This window comes from Coenobita brevimanus, chromosome 57 (assembly GCF_032717465.1).
Source record: "Coenobita brevimanus isolate Jiangsu-jjx chromosome 57, ASM3271746v2, whole genome shotgun sequence".
In the NCBI taxonomy this organism is placed as follows: domain Eukaryota; kingdom Metazoa; phylum Arthropoda; class Malacostraca; order Decapoda; family Coenobitidae; genus Coenobita; species Coenobita brevimanus.
The window spans coordinates 57,713,019-57,732,346 of NC_137010.1; the positions used below are offsets into that span (position 1 = coordinate 57,713,019).

General features: G+C 41.8%; 1 protein-coding gene across 1 annotated transcript in view; it reads left to right on the forward strand.

Annotated features, from left to right (window-relative positions):
* Positions 1–19,328, forward strand: part of LOC145402045 (gamma-tubulin complex component 3 homolog) — a 52,586-nt gene that overhangs the window by 9,270 nt on the left and 23,988 nt on the right. Inside the window, exons 4-10 of the mRNA XM_080274142.1 lie at positions 5,470–5,674; positions 12,867–12,985; positions 13,485–13,691; positions 14,619–14,786; positions 16,572–16,765; positions 17,029–17,180; positions 18,439–18,631. Of these exons, the coding sequence (XP_080130268.1) occupies positions 5,470–5,674; positions 12,867–12,985; positions 13,485–13,691; positions 14,619–14,786; positions 16,572–16,765; positions 17,029–17,180; positions 18,439–18,631 (1,238 nt within the window). The remainder of the gene's footprint in view (positions 1–5,469; positions 5,675–12,866; positions 12,986–13,484; positions 13,692–14,618; positions 14,787–16,571; positions 16,766–17,028; positions 17,181–18,438; positions 18,632–19,328) is intronic.

Below are 19,328 nucleotides of genomic sequence, written 5' to 3' on the forward strand. Positions count from 1 at the left end.
AAACGAGAATGTTGCTTTGGATTGAACTAAGAACTTTAAATTAGAAACATGTTGGAAGGTTGTTTAGATAACCTGAAGAAATATACTGTAGCTGAGGTTGGATTAAGTGAGAGTTTAAGCTAGAAGGTTGGTTGGGATTGAATGAAGAAGTGTAATGCACTGGAATGTTTGGTAACGATCAAATAAAAAACTCAGAATAATCAAGGTAAAGTGAAGGAGTTTATTTTAGAAGATTGATCGGGGTGAAATGAAGACTTGCAGTTAAGTCAGGTTAGTTGTAGTTGTCGACCCAAGTTCATCTGAAATGTGCACCCAGTGGACTGCAGGTTGATATTGCCCTTCTCTAGTTCATCCTCCTCTTTTTGGAGGATAGGAAGGGAGTTGAGGAATGTTGCTTTAATTATATCAGTGCCACATAAGGGCATCCTTCTCCAGCACCTTGAGCCAGGGTAAAGAAGAGGAGCATGTGTTGGAGGGTTGATTAAGCATTAATTTCAGTTAAGGTAAATTAAAGGGAAGAAGTTATGCTTGAAGATTTGACTGTGTGGAGAGGAGAGTGTGAGTGAAGTGGAAAGGAAGAAGGGTTTGAGCAGACAGAGATTGATTGATTTTTTTTTTTTTTTTTTTGCAAGGAAGAAGGAACCAAAGGCCATGAGCCCGCAGTACAGTTCCCTCCAAGAGAAAAACAAAATACAATAGAGAGCCAAATTCAAGATCCGATCATTTTGAGATGCCTGGACACACTGCGTTTGAAAGACTGGAGATCATAGGCAGCAGGAAATACATACAGAGGGAGACAGTTCCAGAGTTGACCTGTTGCATAAATGAAAGACTGGTAGTAACGGTTAACTCTTGCATTAGAGAGTTGGAGAGAAAAGGGATGAGAGTTTGCTGCCAGACGGGTGCTACGTGCCCGTCGTAGAACATAAGAACATAAGAAGAGAGGATAACTGCAGTAGGCCTGTTGGCCCATGCTAGGCAGCTCCTCGAAGAGTAACTGAACTACTAGAATGAGATAAGGATAGCAAAGAAGAAGGCTCTCCCCCGCCCTCCAAACCCTCCAGCCGAAGCCGGCAGGAAAAAGTCAGAAAGAACACCACGCCGTATAGAAAAACTGGCGTGGACATTTTACAGGAAAGTGTGAAAGGAGAATAGAGACTATCATAGTATAACCTGAAAAGAGAATTTTTTTTTGAATTAGTATTGGTTATAAGATTTTCTTTATTCTATATCCACCCCTTATTTGTCATATGCTTATCTAGCCTATGCTTGAAACTCTCAATGGAAGAGGCAGCAACTACTTTACTAGGTAGCTTATTCCATTCGTCTACTACTGTATTACCGAACCAATTTCTACCGATTTCCTTTCTGAAACGGAATTTTTCTAGTTTGAAACCATTATTTCTAGTTCTATCCTGTATGCTCACTTTAAGTACCTTGCTAATATCTCCCTTATTTATACCATTCATCCACTTAAACACCTCAATTAAGTCTCCCCTTACTCTACGCCTCTCTAGCGAATGCAGACTTAGTCTTTTCAGTCTGTCTTCATATGACAGGTTCCGGACGTCATGTATCATTTTAGTCATTCTTCTCTGTACATTTTCTAACGAATTAATATCCATTCTATAGTAAGGACACCAAAATTGTACTGCGTAGTCTAAATGTGGCCTTACTAATGCTAGATAAAGTTTCAGTATTACTTTAGATGATCTATTGCTCACGCTTCTCGAAATAAATCCTAGGACCCTATTTGCTTTATTTCTCGCATTAATGCACTGTTGCCTAGGTTTAAGATCGTTACTAATCATAACTCCTAGATCTTTCTCGCATTCCGATTTGCTAATTTCTTTGTTATCTAAGCTGTATATAGTATCTCCAATGGTCTTGCCTACGTTAAGTACTTTACATTTTTCAACGTTAAATTCCATTTGCCAAGTTTTAGACCATTTGGACAATGTATCGAGGTCTTTTTGTAAGTAATGGCAATCGTCAGTCGAGTTAATGATACGCCCTATTTTTGTATCGTCGGCAAATTTGCTGATTCTGCTATTGACTCCTAAGTCTAGATCATTTATATATATGATAAATAATAAGAGACCGAGTACTGAACCCTGTGGTACACCGCTAGTTACTAATCCCCAGTCCGACTTAGTTCCATTTATTAATACTCTCTGCTTTCGTCCTTTCAGCCAGGATTCTATCCATTTTAAGATATCGCCGTCTATACCGTGTGCTCGAACCTTTCTAACTAACCTTTCGTGTGGGACTCTATCAAAAGCTTTACTAAAGTCCAGATAAATAACATCGTAAGCTTTATCGCTATCTACTGCCTCATAGACCTCCGAGTAGAATGACAACAAATTTGTGAGGCAGGATCGTCCTTGCCTGAATCCGTGCTGACTTTCGTTTATAAGATTAAATCTTTCTAAGTGTTCTCTAATCCTATTTGCCAAAATTGACTCTAACATTTTTCCTACTATTGACGTTAGACTTATCGGACGATAATTCGACGCAGCTGATTTATCACCCTTTTTAAAGATGGGCACTACGTTTGCGGTTTTCCACGCCTCTGGAACTTCTCCTGAACTTAACGAGTCATTAAATAACGTTAAAAGTGGCTGACATAATTCTTCTTTGGTTTCTTTTATAATTTTTGCATATATATCGTCCGGACCTGGCGATTTTTGAGGTTTTAACTTATTAATTTCTTTCAATACGTCCTCCTTACTAATGGTTATTTTACTAAGAATATTTTCCGTATTCTCATGGTAAATATTTGCTGCTTGAGGGACCAGGCTTAGATTTTCCTTGGTGAATACTGATATGAAATAATTATTTAGGATGGAGCACATTTCTTTATCTTCACTGGTAATGTCACCTGATTCTGTTCTGAGTGGTCCTATCCTATCTTTATTTTTCGTTCGGTACATTTGATAAAAACCCTTGGGGTTTACTTTTGATTCACTTGCAACCTTAATTTCATAACTTCTCTTTGCTTTTCTTATCTCCCTCTTTACTTCTCTATTTAAAATTGTGTACCGGTTACGTAAGTGTTCCTCTCCACGTTTTATTTTTCTATATATTCCTTTCCTTTGGCCTATGAGAGATTTTAATCTGTTGTTTAACCCGCCCCGTCCCGGCCACTTTTCGACCACTGGTACCCCCCAATCCCGGGCATTTTTTGACCTTTTTTTTTTTTGCTTAAACTTTCGCTTTTGGTGAGAAACATTGAAAATTCATAGAGAAATCGCTCACCTGAGGTTTAAAATACTCATTACAGGCAGGAGAGCCTCCTTACCTTACTGGGTTTTCTATCAGGCTGGCACCAAAGAAAACGAGTTCTATGGGAGGATAACTATTTCACACCACTCATAAACGGTATTTATTTATTTACTGTTACGAATTTATATGTAGTACAAGAGTATATTTTTTTTCAAGCAGTAATATAGGCATTATAAGCATTGTTTCACTCACTAATACCTGACCTTTTTTTGCCACATTACCTGATCATCATTTCTAACTGTTTCTTCCTCTAATGCTATGTAAAGTTTGTCCTCCACATTGTCATTGATTGGGGAATCACTCTGGCCCTGAATTTCGTACCGTGGCATGACATGGCTATACTGGCCAGGTCACTGATAACAGGTGAATTGCTGAGAAAAGGGCCTGCAGGGGGGGGGAAGAGGTCATGCTGGGTAAGGCATTGTCTCTGCTTGGCATCTTGTTGAGGAAGGTGTCCCGTGTATACGTACCAAAAATGACTCGCGAAAATTGAAAATTGTGGAAATTATGAACCTTGCAATTGCAGGACGTTGAAGTACGTCCTCGGGATTAGCTGTGACAAAACGTGAGGACGTGGAAGTACGTCCTCGGGACGGCACGGGTTAACCATCTTGGTTCTGAATTGTTAGTTCTAAACGGTTTTGAAGGAATATATCTATCTTGGCCTCCGTATATTATATTTATTAACTCGTTATACTTCTCACTGGTCGAACGTCTGTTTGGTACTGGAGCTGAGTTAATTTCCGTCACCTGGACTACATTCCTATCTACCACCTCCCCCCTCACAGACACCTGACGGACATCCCCACGTGCTTCCTGTGCCTGACCTATGACCTAGGGATCCCCACTGACCTGACATTCCCTCAAATAGCTAATCTCCCTGTGGAATACCGTTCGAAAATAAGCTCTTAAGCCATCGAAATCTCCTAGACGAAAATTAGGAACGGTGGAGGTATTTTCAGTGGAACAGACATCCCAAATAAATTTGAACTTAATTTCTTCATGATCGCTATTACCAAGTCGTCCACCAACCTCTATATCGCTAATGATATTTTCTTTATTAGCTAAAACCAAATCTAGTAGAGGTGGAGGAACGCAAGCAGACAGTTCAGAGGAGCAGTGACCATTAAAGCAGTGATAGAAAAGAGATAAAGATGCAACAGTGCGGCGAAGAGACAGAGGTTGAAGGGAGTCAGTAAGAGGGGAAGAGTTAATGAGACGAGAAGCCTTTGACTCCACCCTATTGAGAAGAGCTGTATGTGGGGAGCCTCCCCACACATGAGAGTTGTACTTCACACAGGGGCGGATAAAACCCCTGTATAGAGTCAACAATTGTGCAGGGGTAAAGAAAGAGCGGAGGGATGGGATGAAGAGGTATATTAATAAGTGAGGTGGAGGAGGGACAACTTGATGGCAGGAGAACAAGGTGACCTGTAAACTGAGTTGCTCTTTCCCCCCTCCTAGAGAATTAAAATGTCTAGGTTAGATAGGTAAATGGAACCTGTTGTTATAATTGCCTTTTTTTTTATTTTTTTATTATTATTATTTTTTTTTATGACTATATCATCAGTAGAGTGCATAGAAAACTTTCTATTTAAGTTCCATTGCTACATTTAAAACTCATTTGCTAGTTTCCCCCAATCTACAGTATTAATTGTATGGAAAAAGTTTGTGATGTTTTATCACATCACTGACTGTTAGGGAGGACAGCCTGAAGTTTTCCTCAGTCATGTGTCATATTGGGTGCCCCTGAGAACGGAGTGGATTAGGGGAGGTTTACGGGAAAAGATGTTATTTTGAACACAACTCCAATTTATAAAGCCATACTTTTTGGTAGACTTAGGAGACTTCATACCACCTCTTTTTCAGGGGTTTATTTCACATATTGAGCTTTAGCAATCTCATATACAGTATGTTACTAATACAGTACTTGTTTTATATCCACTTAAAAGACGTTAATAACGTATGAGAGGATATTGAGATATAACGTGCTAAATATATCACTAAAGAGAAGTTTTTACGAAAGTGTATAGTGTATCAATAACATACACGTGGCTATTGAGGTGTAATAAGGAAAATACATCACGAAAGAAAAGTTACAAATTCATCAAAGTCACCTAGAAAAGAATCCAGTAATAATATTGCCTAGAGTTGTTTTTAATTTTCTGTGATGCTTTCCTCCAGCTTGAGAATGGAGTGTGTATTGGGCAAGGTGGTTTGGGGGATGTGTTGCCCCTACCCCGCCTACACGCCAAGCAGCGCCCCCACCACCACGCCCCATCCCAAGACACTACCACCTCACACCCCCAGGAGAGTGTCACCCCTGATGTTAGGTCTCCACAGCACTCCGTCAGTAGCAAAGTATCTCGTCTGGCTGCACGGTACACAGGTCGGTGTCTGTTGTGTTGGTGTTTGCTTGTTCTATCTATCTATTGCCAGACACCTTAATCCAGTAAGGGGTGGCCGCAAACAAGTCGCCTCCATGTCACCCTGTCCCCCGCCATTTCACTGCCCCGCTCCCAGCTCACACCCCCCTCTCTCATATACCTCTCCACTCCATCCCTCCATCTCATCCTTGTTGTAGTATGTATACTGTAATTTGACAAAGATCTTTAACCCTTTTTGGCTCAGTTGATGGCCAGATTTAGACTGAAGGGTTGATTTGTTTAGTAACCAAGAAGACTCATTCTTACCTCATAACCAATACTCATATGTTTTCATGAAGCCATGTATTAGTATTCAAATTATAGGAGTGATCCAGTTCCATCAGATGAAACCAAATAAACTGCTGTAAAGAGAATTAGAGTGATATCTGTGGGGGAAAAGATGGGAACTGGGATAGAGTGAAGCCTTCCCACAGCACTCCAAAAGCTTGGTTTTGCCTGATGGAGGGAGGGGGTGGCCAAGGATGAGATGGAGAGATGGGGTGGAGAAGTATATGAGGGAGGGGGGTGTAAGCTGGGAGCAGGGCAGTGAAATGGCTGAGGACAGGGCGACATGGAGGCGATTTGTTTGTGGCCACCCTTTACGGGATTGAGGCGTTTGGCAATAGAGAGATAGAATTGGGTCACTTCCACTACTTAGTACTAAGTCATGGTTGCATGAAATTCAATGAGCTTTAGTTATGAATGAGGAAGGAATGAGTCTCCATGGTTGCTAGTCAATTCAACTCTTCAGTCTTATTACACTTGGCTGTTATCTGAGTTGAGTGGGTTTTGGAATCCGTGTTAGATTAAAATGAGACACTGTAATAAAGGGCATTGTTTTTTTTGTTTTTTGTTTTTTTTCACTCTAACTTGGCCTAAAATTGTTCTCTTTATTTTCAGTGCTGAATTTTAACAAGAAATAAGCACAAGAATATGGTGCTAGTCACAAAGAAGTGCTATGGAAAGGATTGTTGTTATGGTCCCAGACTCATTTGAATGTGTTTCCAGTGGACTGCCGGATGCTGCTGCCCTCCTTTTGCAATCTACCCTCCTTTTGGGGGATAGGGAGGGAGTTGAGGGATTTTTTTTAAACCAGGGCCAGATATATTGGTATCACCACATGAAGGCATCCCTCTCAAGTGCCTTATTTGTTACTTTTTCCTCTATTGCCCTATCAGGAGCATTTGAACCTGGAACTACTCTGTTTTGTCCAGACAATTAGGCAAGAGTGACCAGTAACTCATTTCTGAATGGCATTGTGTAAGCAATAAATCCATCGGGTTTAAGCCTGCATAGGCCACATGTAGTTTGATTCATATGTTTCTTTAATTTATTGTGGATTTTACAGTAAAGAAGAATGTCAGAAATGGCAGTGTAAAGTGTACTGTAAGTTGTTTCTCACATAAATAATTATCCATCCATCATCCAGTTCAGTATTGCCCTATCAGAAACATTGGGGATCAAGGCTAGGCCACCCAGTCCAGACACTTAAAGCAAGAGGGAATAGTTGCATACCATTCAGCAGCATTACATGAGCAACAAAGTCCAACCATCTCTTGGAATTTGACCCTTTGGGCCAAATTGGATTGGAATGCCTTGACTCGCTGGACCAACATGTACAGTATCCAAAAATTGTATGAGAGCAGCGGAACTAATGCACCACATCAGTACACAGCACGAAGGCTTACCCTGGTCTCCCTTCAAGTGCCAGACCTGTCCCGTAAAGGAGAAAGTACTGTACCAAAGTGTGTGCCATGGTGAAAAAGAAATAGCCTGAATGGTTTTTTTATACAAGACCCACAGACATAAAAGCACTCCCACTAAGATCAATGCTGCAATGCTGAATGAGACAGTCCTGGCATGTAATCAAAGTGAATGGTTGGTATTAGTGCCAGAGTGGTGACATATGGTGTGTGACATATAATGGAACTGCTAGGTTCAAGGAAACAGACTCCATAGCTTATGTCCAGAATTGAACACATACATGCAAGTGCGCACACACAAGAAGAAAGAACCAGAGGTAGAGAGAGCTTATATCAGTGTTTTGTACAGGTGGAGGAATGACTGCAGAGAGAAGGCCACCCGAGAGTCAGGTACACTCACCAACAACAGAGCGCCGACCATTTATTCAGCCTCCCATCAAGCACACCCCAACAAAGGAAGGTATGGAGTAAAAATTAATAATGACAGTAATTCATTCATTTGTTCATCATCTAATCCAGTGTTGCCTCGTGAGGAGCGTAGGAGCCCGGGGCTAGGCAAGTTGGTCCTGACGTTTAAGATGAGAATGACCAGCCTAACTCATCCCTGAGTGGCAGTACATGAGCAATAAACCCCAACCATCCCTTGGATATAAACCTGCACCAGCTCAATCCAATCGGAGTGCCTTATTTACCCACTAAACCACCTGGTGCCACAATTTGGTTATATGGTTACCACACAGCATAGTAAATGGTTTCCTGGTGTACAGGAAGCCATTTGGCTTGTCACTCATTATAGAGCCACCTGTAGACAGAAGTTAGAAGAAAGAATGAAGGAAAGAAAGACAGAAGAAGAAGGAAGGAGAGAGGAAAGGCAAGGCACCCGGGAGCAGCGCTACATCGAGTGAGTGGATGGTGAGCACCCCCACCTACCATCCATAATAGTAATAATCATAATAATAATAATAATATAATAGTAATAATAACAATAAAAATAATAACATAAATAGGGGAATGTGGGGCTAACATTGATAGCTTCGCTTGCTTTAGCAATTTCCTGTTTGTGAATTCCTACCTACCCTAGTGAAATAGTGGGAAGTATTGTGTGAATGAAGGTGAATTTGCTATATGTGAATATTTTTATTGATTTAAGAGGTATGAATAGCTGATAGGTCAGAAGTATATGTATAAGCAAATAAGTGTAGATACAAAGAATATAATGAGGTGATTTTGGACATGAATGTTTGGAGATTGGATTCCCCCCCCCCCCAAGAGAATGTTATTTGAAGTGGACTTGATAGGGAAATGAAATACGGGACCATGTTTGAACCAGAACAGAGATGGTAGCTAATGTTGGAGTTTACAAGCATTTACTCTCCAACCTGGATGAATTTTGGGATTGCAGTGTACATGTTTGGTGGTAGCTACTGCATATAGATAAACAGTATTCTCTTTAGTTTAGCTCGGTCTGAAATTGACATCTAGCCACGTTACATGCTGATGTGTAGCAATAGAGTAACTCTGTAATATGGTGTTCATCACAAAGAAGTGTCACAAAAAGGATGTAGGGCTGTGGTGTTACTGTATCTTTTTCTGCCACTGAGCTATGTGAAATAAGCTATGCGAGGAAGTTCTGGGCCAAATTAGAGCAAAACATAATACAGTCAATCCTTGTAAATTGCGGCAATTTGGGTCTGGACCACTGCCGTGATTTATGAATAATAACTCTTATGTGAAAAATTAATTTGGGTCTGGACTTTGGCCAACTCGCCTCCACAGCACCCTACCTACACCTATCTAGGCACCATCAAACACAAACATACAAATTTAGGAATATTCAGTGCATGTATTAAGGGATCTCACCTTAATCCTATGACGAAATTGCTCAAGTGAATGGAGTGGGGTGGTGTTGGGAAGAACTTAGAACCTCTCAGCAATTGTTCTTCCCAAACTCTTTCACCAGCTTTGAAAACTTCTCTCCCCTCTCAACACGACAAATGAGCTCCAAACGTTGACTGTTCGACAACTGTGGCAGCTTCTCGACGCCATACTGCTTAAAGCGCTTCATTGGGGGGTCGGGAGGGGCCATGGCAGATAGGAGGCGGGGGAAGTTGCACAAAAAAGGCAGGTAACTCTCGTACTCCACAGCGATGGTCTGTACTGTAGTGTGCAGACTGGCGGGACAAGAACAACAACAACAACATGGCGGCATTAGTATGCACATATGCCACCAGGGACACACGGTGATTGATTGTTGGGTCGCTATTTTCAGTTTGAATGCCGCGGTTTACGGTTCTCCTCGGAAAAGGCCCACTTGGATGCCAAGATCCGCGATTTTCGTGACTTAACAGTGATTTAAGGTTGCCAGCAGTCTGACAGCCACCTAGCTGTGATTTACGAATCCATGATTTATAAACACGCGATTTACGAGGATTGAGTGTAGGTTACTGCACCCCAAGAATGTCTTTTTTTTTTTCATTTTGTTTTATGTATAAACAGACTAAGCTCTTCACCATTGAGGATCTACTTCTGTGGTTAGAGTCGATGAAAGTTGTATATAACCTCTCCAGTTTAAAAATGTCTCCCAATCTACTTCAGATCATTTGAAAATAGCAAGAATGAATATCAGCATTTTAAAAGAGTTGGAGAGATATATGAGAGAAGGGGTGTGAGCTGGAGGCAGGACAGTCAGATAGTAGATGATGGTGATATGGAGGCAGTTCATATGTGGACATCCCTTATAGGATGAGGGCATCGGGTAACAGATAGATACATTAGTAAAGATGGCATTACAGTGAAGAGATCAATGGATGTGTAGTTTAACAGTGGAATATATGGGAGGAGAGCATGGAAGTCATAAAGACAGACAACAGATTAGAGGGAAGTCACAGTCTTCCCATAAAATACAACCTGTAGTAGATGGTTTACGTCTAAGTCCTTACCTTATTCTGCTGGGTGAAAGGGACAAGGGGGATCTACCATTGTCCAGGAGATTGACTAGCCTGCGAAAGGTGGTGGTGATAGTGATAACGATGATAGTATTAATAGTAATAATAATAATAATAATAATAGTACAGTTATAACACAGCAAGACTTTATTACAATTTGCACACACACACACACACACACATTTCTTTAAGTTGACAAAATTACAAAACCATCAGTTGAGATCCTGTTGCTACAGATCCATTGTTACTTTTAATTCTGCTCTTCTAATTTTTCCAGGTTTACAGTACTGATTGAATTTGCAAGGCTTTGGTACCATAGAATGCGTTCCATTTTTATATAAAGACCTGGGTATTACTCTAGTTTGAGTCCTTAATCAGGCGTGATTTTTATACTGTCTGTATGACTTATTCCTTCACAAGTGCTGTGCTTAGTATATAGTAAATAAGGAAGGGTGTTCTTTAATTGTTTTCTTTATGTTAAAATTAGGCTAGTGTAGGATGAGTTATCTTAGGTTGGGTTAGATTAGATTGTTGTATTAGGTAAGATTATTGTAGTAGATGGAGGTGGAGAGTCCTTTACCCCATCCCCTTTCATATTTACTTTAAACTAAATGAAACATTTGGGGTGGAAAGGTCATTGTGAAGACCCCATAACTCATTCAGACAGTAAAATGGTGGGGGAGGGGGAAAAGCAGTATAGGCTGAAACCAGAGTATTACCAAGAGTCATTTGTTGAGTAGGTTTTCATTGCCAGTTGATGATACAGTAAACTCTCAATTATCGGTCGTTGCAGTATCTGGCATTGCTGGCTGTGCTTGATTAAAGCAATATCCAGCGATATTCTGCAACATCTGGTGCCGAAATGGGACATAACCGGCGGTTATGTACAATATCCAGCTTGAGCTGTATCAACCAGCTCGTAAATTATAGCCAACTGGCGCTGTTTTACAGTACACCCATACTCTGATTTCTGACACACTGATAACCAACGATTCACTAGACCAAACCAAAGAAATAAGGGAACATTCTCACAATCCGAACAATCTGAACGGCTGTCATCTCGCTAGTGTGACACCCCTCCGCTCTCTGGGTTTGAAATGAGCACACCCCAACGTGGATGTGGTGGTGCAGGAAGCTCTCGCAGTCCTCCCTCCATCCCCTCACTTCTCACCCCACCCCCCCGTCCCTCCTCCATCCCCCACCACACTCAGCCCTGCCAGGCATGTCTCCCTCCCTGTCCTCCTACTCTCCTCCACCCCTGCTTGTCTCTTTCCCCATTCCCCATCCTCCCCCACCTCAGCTTGTCTCCCTCCAGTCCCCCCCACCCTCCCCCACCTCTGCTTGTCTTCCTCCCTGTCCCCCTGCCCATCCCCACCCCTGCTTGGTGCTCTGCCAGCTGCCTACCAGGCTCTGGCTGTCAGTTGCCCTGAAGCATCTTTCAGCATCACATGCCCCACCACCATACCTTCCTGCATTTGTGTGTGTGTGTGTGTGTGTGCGTGCATGCATGCGTGTGTGTGTGACTGGGCATTGGCTTCACAGCCTGCTCCCAAGACCCAGTAATCCTACATTCCATACACCTCCACGTGTCACCACTTCAGCGTTAACACCCACCATCCACAATGAACACATGCTAGGGCTGCCTCATACAGGACTGGTGTATTGGTATTAGTGGGGGTATTTTAACGACACGTCGGCAGGTCTTCTGGTAGATCAGTAGAGTCTGATAATATGAATTTCAAATCCTTAAGCTGTTCCCTGCCCCAGCTGGGATTAGAACCTGGGTCCCGTAGGACAGCAGGCCATGTGATGTTTGATGTCTCATTTTTTAGCAATAGTATTGTTTATGAGGGTAATAACATTACCTATGATATTTCTGTGCCAGTCTCTGTTGATTTAGTAAGGTAGATGAGAGTTTGGGTTTGGGCCTGGATTGCATCTCTGGCTTTTCTTTAGTATCTTATGGAGAAAATTGCTTCAATATCCAACATACTCGCTGACCAAACTCGCTGACCGATTTCCGGTAGCACTGCCGGATAACGGGGTTATGGGTGTATTACTTTATTGCATTTTATGCATAATTTTAATCGTTTACTCATGGGAAAGTTTTTTAGGATAGAGGGTTGAGATGGATAGTAATGCAGTATCCAGCTTGACCCCAAATATTGAGCCAGTGAAGGGTATTATGCAATATCTGGTGTTTCGTGTTACTCGGTGTAGGGCTTGGCTGAATTACACTGGGTAATTGAGAGTTTACTTTGTATCCAAAATATCATTGTTTTTGCCATGCAGCTAGTAATGTTAAATTGGGATAAGCTGGCATATCAGCTCAGTAGCTAGTGATGGAAATTGAATTGGTCACTTTTCTGTAATTATTGGGCAATCAAAAGTATAAAAGGATTAAAAGAACATCATAAATGACAACATAGAGTAAAGACGTACAGTACTGTGCGGTAGATGCAGACAGATAGAGAGGATGTAAACACTGTCCCCCTCTCGCTGTGCAGCGCTGGTGGAGGTGACGGAGAAGGTGCTGATCCGGGAGCTGTTGTTTGTGTTCCAGGGTATAGAGGGCAAAATTATCAAGATGGATGCCAACAAGGATGGATATAAGATAGACCCTAAGGTGAGCATGACAATGAGTGGCTCCTGGTTAGAGAGAAATTGTGTTGAGAGAGTGAGAGAGAGTATATTTAACTACTGCTTACTACTGCACGAGTGTTTCCATGTCACTAAATTTTTCATGGCGGAGAATTATTGTATGTGTCATTCCTGTAACATTCAGGATGCTTTAACCTATCAGAAAATTGCATTATTCAGGGTAGTTTGGATTTTTTAATTGTTTGTCATACATCATCTTCAAGTTTGTGAATTATCAGTTAATTCCAGTTTTAAGATTTGTCTTTATTTTCCAACAGTTTGTTTTATCTCACACATCTTTCATTATAGGCACTCATAGATGATGTACTAAAATATTTTTCCCTTAACTTTTAAGAAGAATTATAATCATGAAGTTGCTACTGTATATATAGCCATAACTGACCTTTGTAAGTCATGAGTCTATAAAACTAATAATTAGTAATATTTTAGTGCTTTTGGAATATCGATTATGCCCTTGTTTGCAGGTGCGATTGTCAGTAAGCCAGCGAGAGATGGTGGTGAAGCTGTGTGAGATGGGTTGGCTGTACAGTGAGGTCAAGGGGTTCTGTGAGTGGGGTGGAGGGCGTGGGTGTGATGCCACGGCTGCAGGTCTGGTCAATCAGTCCCTTGTCCTGGCCCTGCGTGAGGAGCTCAGCGAGTACTGCAGACTTATTGCTGTACTGGAGGCTCAGGTGGGTGGCATATGTACTGACAGACAGGCACACTTACACAAATACACACATAGATACATACTTTTCTTTGTTTCTGTCTGAAACATCTTTAACTCTGGGTTTTTATCCAGTGTTTTAGGTAGTAGATGGATGACTATTGTTGACCGAGGGAGTCACTACAGTATCATGAGAGTGAAGTGTGGCTACAAGCTTGGCAACCAGCCACACAGACATCACTCTTAGCTAAGCAGGAGACATTCAGCCACAAGCACAGTCACTCAGTGATCTTTTTTTCCGAGTGACTGTATACAAAGTACAACCTGAGACATGTTAGAGATCTTATTACACATCTCAAATTTTTTTTTCCAATCAGCTTTCAGTAACTATTGGGAAGTTATCACCTGGTTTTGACACTTGGTTTTGCTTCCAGTCCATAGGAACATCAACTTTACCATGGCTGACCCCAGTAGGGGGATTCGTTACGAGGAAGAATGGCATCATTATGATGAAAAATGATGTGTGTTCTAAAGTTTAATATTTCCATGGGCAAGACATTTTGGAGTGTTTTTAGACATACTGTACTAGTATAATTTTTATGAGCTTTGCCTAGTTATTTTGCATTAAGATCCATTTTACACACCTGGTAGTATAAACATAACCCTTACCTAAGCAGGATACATGTATCAGTAATTATAGTCAGTTTATTGTGTGATAGAAGTGACCCAGGTGTATAGCTTGAATACTAAGTCATGGATTTATGAAATTTGGTGAGCCTAAGTTATGAAGTAGGAATGAATCTCCTGGGTTACTAGTCAGATCAGTTCTCTAGTCAGACTACACTTGGCTATCAGCTGAGCTAAATGGGGTCACGGATCATTGTTAGGTTAGATGATCCATAAAAGGGACGTAACCTGGATTCATGTGGTCGATATGTTGCATTTATGGCAGAACCAGGACGGGGGAGACACACCGGTGGGCGAGGGTGGTAGTGGACTGACCCTGCGAAGGCTGTTGCTGTGGACGCTGGAGCCACGCACCCGCCTATGCACCCTGGCGATGCTCACCCACGCCTCACGCACCCTCACCGGCGGCGCATGTGTCTCGGCCATATATGAGGTTAGTGTGTCATGCTGGTCCAGTGGTTAGAATGCCCCATCCAAGAGTGACAGCCTTGACACATACTTGAGTTTGATCATTAAGAGGCAGCTGGAGGTTTTTATGCACCCATCTCCACGCCCTGGCACTCCTCACCCCTACCAGCATCCTCACTGGGGGAGAGCATATGTCTGTGATTTATATACTGTACCAGGATTGTCTGTCTTGTGATGGATTCCTCAAACATTTTATTTACAGTTAGTTCTCTTTAGTAACTTAGATATGATTTTATAGAATGAAATGGGAAAAAGTCTGTTTTCTAGTTTTGTTGTCATTCCTGTTAAAACAAATATGATAAATCTGTTATAATTTTCCTTTTGTGACCAGGATAACTATGTTTTTGTAGGGAAAAAAGACCTGAGAAAACTGCACTCCTCTTTCCTTGTGCCTCCTGGAAAAGCAAGTCACAGTTACAGTGGGAAATTGATCATAGGTGTGCTTCTGAATCTGGCCCAAGTTTAGTAGACAGAACACCATACTCCCTGACTGGGGATGCTTGTGCCTCCTTTATAAACCAGGCTGATATGTCCCACTGGTCTGTTCATTATTTGTATCTCATGGACCTGGGATACTCCCACAACTTTAATAAGCTGTGATTGCATGGAATCCAGTGAACCTGAGTTATGAGGTAGGAATAAGTCTTTTTGGTTACTAGTCAAAATAACTCTCCAGTATGATTACATTTTACCATCAGCTGAGGTGAGATGGGTTAGTTATCTTATGTCAGGTCAGACACACTGTAGTAGTGAAAACTCCCCATTTAAACTGATGGCCTTGACATATGCATAGATTTGATCCCCCAAGAGGTGGCTGGAGGTTTTTCGATCATGCAGTGCCATCAGAAGAAGTACACTATTCATCCACCCAAAAATATACTTGACTGCAGTAGCCCAGGAGAGGGGTAATATGGGATTGTGTTGCTGTATCCAGGTATACAATTTAGTAGGTACAGGTGGTTTTCCTCAGCCCAGTAGATTACTTACCCATCAGGACCCTTAAAACACGGCTTGAGTACTGTATATGTGGCAGGTCCTTCCTATATGTCACCTTTTCTGTATTCCTTTTTGTTACAGAGTATACAATTGTTGCCATTTAAAGCTATGTAAATATCTACAAAGTGGGTTTGCCATATCTTCCAGTTTATGGCATGAAATGAATGGAAAAGTTGTGATATTTTGGAGTATGACCCTGATATATAACAAGGATCACCTTTACAGCTGTCCCTTAACCCTACAAATCAGTAACCATAAAGGACCCTTAGAGTAAGGCTGAAACATAAACAGAAGAGTTGCCTCTCCATGTCAGATGTGTGCAAGTCAGCTGCTACAGTACACAAATATGAATAGATATAGATAGGTCTCATTGTAAAATATGGGTAAGTTCTAGAATACCACAACTTTTTCTGTACAGCTGGTGTAGTCAAGGGAAAGTTTGGCCAGATTGCCACAACTATGGACAAAAACCTGAAAATTGTTACAGAAGTACCTTATGGTAAGAAGCTTTTTGTCTCTAAAGGGCAAAGGTTTCAAGTTCAGGGTCATGATAAGCCTGCGTATAAATGACATGATAAAAATTACCACAAGACCTAGTTTCAGTGTCGAAGTAGTGCCATTAATAAGACAGAGCCAATTGTTAGGACAATGAAATCCAGCAGGTTACTTGGTCAGCTGTATGACCACTGGCTCTGCCCACTCCTTGAAGGGCATTGGACTGTGTAACTTAGAGTACATCTCTCATGTACCCCAGCACCTCCATCACGGGCATTCAAGTCAGCGTGGTGTGGTGGTACATGTGTTGACCCAGGCGTGCCAGCCCCTGTACCTGACCCTAACCCAGTGGCTGCTGGATGGCACCCTGCACGACCCTCACCATGAGTTTTTTATTGCTGCAGACCCAACTGTTTCTGATGACAGGCTCTGGCAGGACAAGTATTCCATCAGGTGGGATGGCACTTATTTTGTTTTTATTTATAATACAATAAGTCCTTGTAAAAAATCAGAGGGGAAAAATCATAGAGCTAAAGGAAGTACTGGACTGTGGTATCCTTGCCTTACTTTAAAATCAACATAGTTGCAGGATCAGTAACATACAAGAAGGTATGGTGATGTTTTTGTAGAATAAATTACTAGGAAGGAGGTGTTAAGAAATCTCCATTGCAACTTAGAATGAAGTGCTGGGTGTTACTACAATATTTTTTCACCAGATGGAGTATGTTGCCAAGCTTCATCAGCCGGACACAGGCTCAGCGTGTTCTGGCAACAGGCAAGTCCCTCAACTTCCTGAGAAATGTGTGTCAGTTCCGCGCCCCCATATCTGGTCGTGAAGCCATCAAGGCCGCTCTGCAACAAACCACAGGTGGGTTGTTTCTGGGTGTATGTATGTGTACACATCAAGTCAGTCAAAAGAATCTTTACCATTTTTTCAATTTGAAACACTGAAATGTTTTGAAAATATAATGTTCTCCAGTAGCTTCTCACATAGATGTATTCTAGCCATTTTTGTTCATTCAGTATGAATAAGAAGCTTAATCCAGCATATGAAATGCACTGTCTGTTCAGAAATACTTAGCTTAAGAAAAAGAATGCAACAACAGTGCTTATATTAAAACCATTAATCATATTGGTGAAAACGCTTTTATAATCAACTGCAGACACGTTTTCCTTTTTTGTAGGTAGTGTTGTAGTTAGGATGTTCCAATAGATATGCCCAATAAGGGTTTACATTTGAGAGATACTTAGGATTTATTGTTCACATAATGTCACTCTTTGGCAAACAACTGGTCACCCTCATCTTCATTGTCCTTTTGAATAGCTTGGCAGCCCCACACCTTACACTCCAGATTGGGCAGAAAAGGACTGGGTGAGAGATAGATGCACACTTAATGACACAGCTAAATTCTCTCATTCTGTTGCAAATCACCCACCAATATGTTGTCTAGAAGTTAGTCATGATTGAGCTGTAGTTGTTTATTCAAATCAGATAGATAGTGAAATGATCCTAGACTGAGGCGTGAACATTTTGAGGTTTACATGGAACAGACTGTATTGATTTTCTACAAGACCTACCAGCATGTGATATAAACACCCCTGTTACACAGTCACACCAGTCCTGAAATAGACAGTCCTAGCATGTATTCATTACGGATGATGCATATTAATTCTGAACTGGTAATGTGTGTGTACAAGGAGTGCCAAGCCTCAGGGAGTGGGCTAATCCTGACTTTTGTACTTGCGTGCTTTCAGTGTATATTGAATATTGGTGTGTTGGTGTTGTGATGAGGAGAGGTAGATTGAGATGGTTTGGACATGTGGAGAGGATGGGGGATGATAATTGGGTGAGGAAGGTAAGAAGTGTTAATATTGGGGGTGGGGTTATGAGGGGTAGACCGAGAAAGACATGGGACGAGGTCATTAAGTGTGACCTCAGGGTTAAGGGACTGAACAGGGAGGCTGCAATGGATCGTGCAGCGTGGAGAGCCGCCATTAGGTGACCAAGGCCGACACATGCAAGCATGTTGGAGCCTTTAAAAACAAAACAAAATGAAACGATTGATAGACTGGTCAGTAAAGAGTTTCATGAATGTGAGCTAATAGCAGTTCACCCTTGTTTGCAGTGGAATCTCTGTTCAACCAGGATGAGAGCAGTCAGCTGGACAGCCTACTGAGTCTGACCTTCCGCGAGACCTCCCGCCATGTGCTGGAGGAGATCATGACACGACACCAGCTCATGACTCACCTCAGAGCACTCCGTCGATACCTCTTACTGGAGCAGGGACATTTCATACACTACCTTATGAAGATACTTAGGTGTGTAACCACTGTAGTTCTTCCCCAGCCAAATCTAGCATACGTACTCTCCTTTAACATTCCTCTTCGTAGTACCGGTACTGTTCATGTTGGAAGGCTTTATGTGGTGGCACTAGTTAACCACTCCCAGGTTGTACAGGGATCACTAAGTTCCCTGCATGTCCTGTGAAAGTGAGAATGGTTGGCTACAGAAGGGCAACATCAGTCTGCAGTCCACCACGTTCATGTTCAGATTGTTCATGGCACCAGCTTGTGACACACCTCAGGGCATTCTGTCAATGCGTCTTGCAGGAGCAGGGCTATATCACTCACTGCCTTATGAAGATGCTCATTGCAGTTGTTTTACAGCTCAAGGTAATGTGTGTATAAGATGGCTTCATTATTGGACCTCTCTGTAATTGTAAAGCCATAAGCTGAAGTTTGCTAACACATCTCTGCTGGCTGTGGCAATGGAAGATGTTATTTGAACTGTTTTTATGTGATGACACACTGAAGCACAGAACAAAGGAGTCTGTAAAGGAGGGATTCTTTGTCATTTGGGAAGAAATGAGAAACATGGAAGGCAGGTCACAATTATGGCAATGGATTGTTGTTGAACTTTTGCTAGTGGCTGTACGCTCCCTTGTCTGCCTTATACCATACACTGGTTCTGCATTTTTTTGCCTTGTATGATATTCTCATTGGCTTGGTCCTTTTT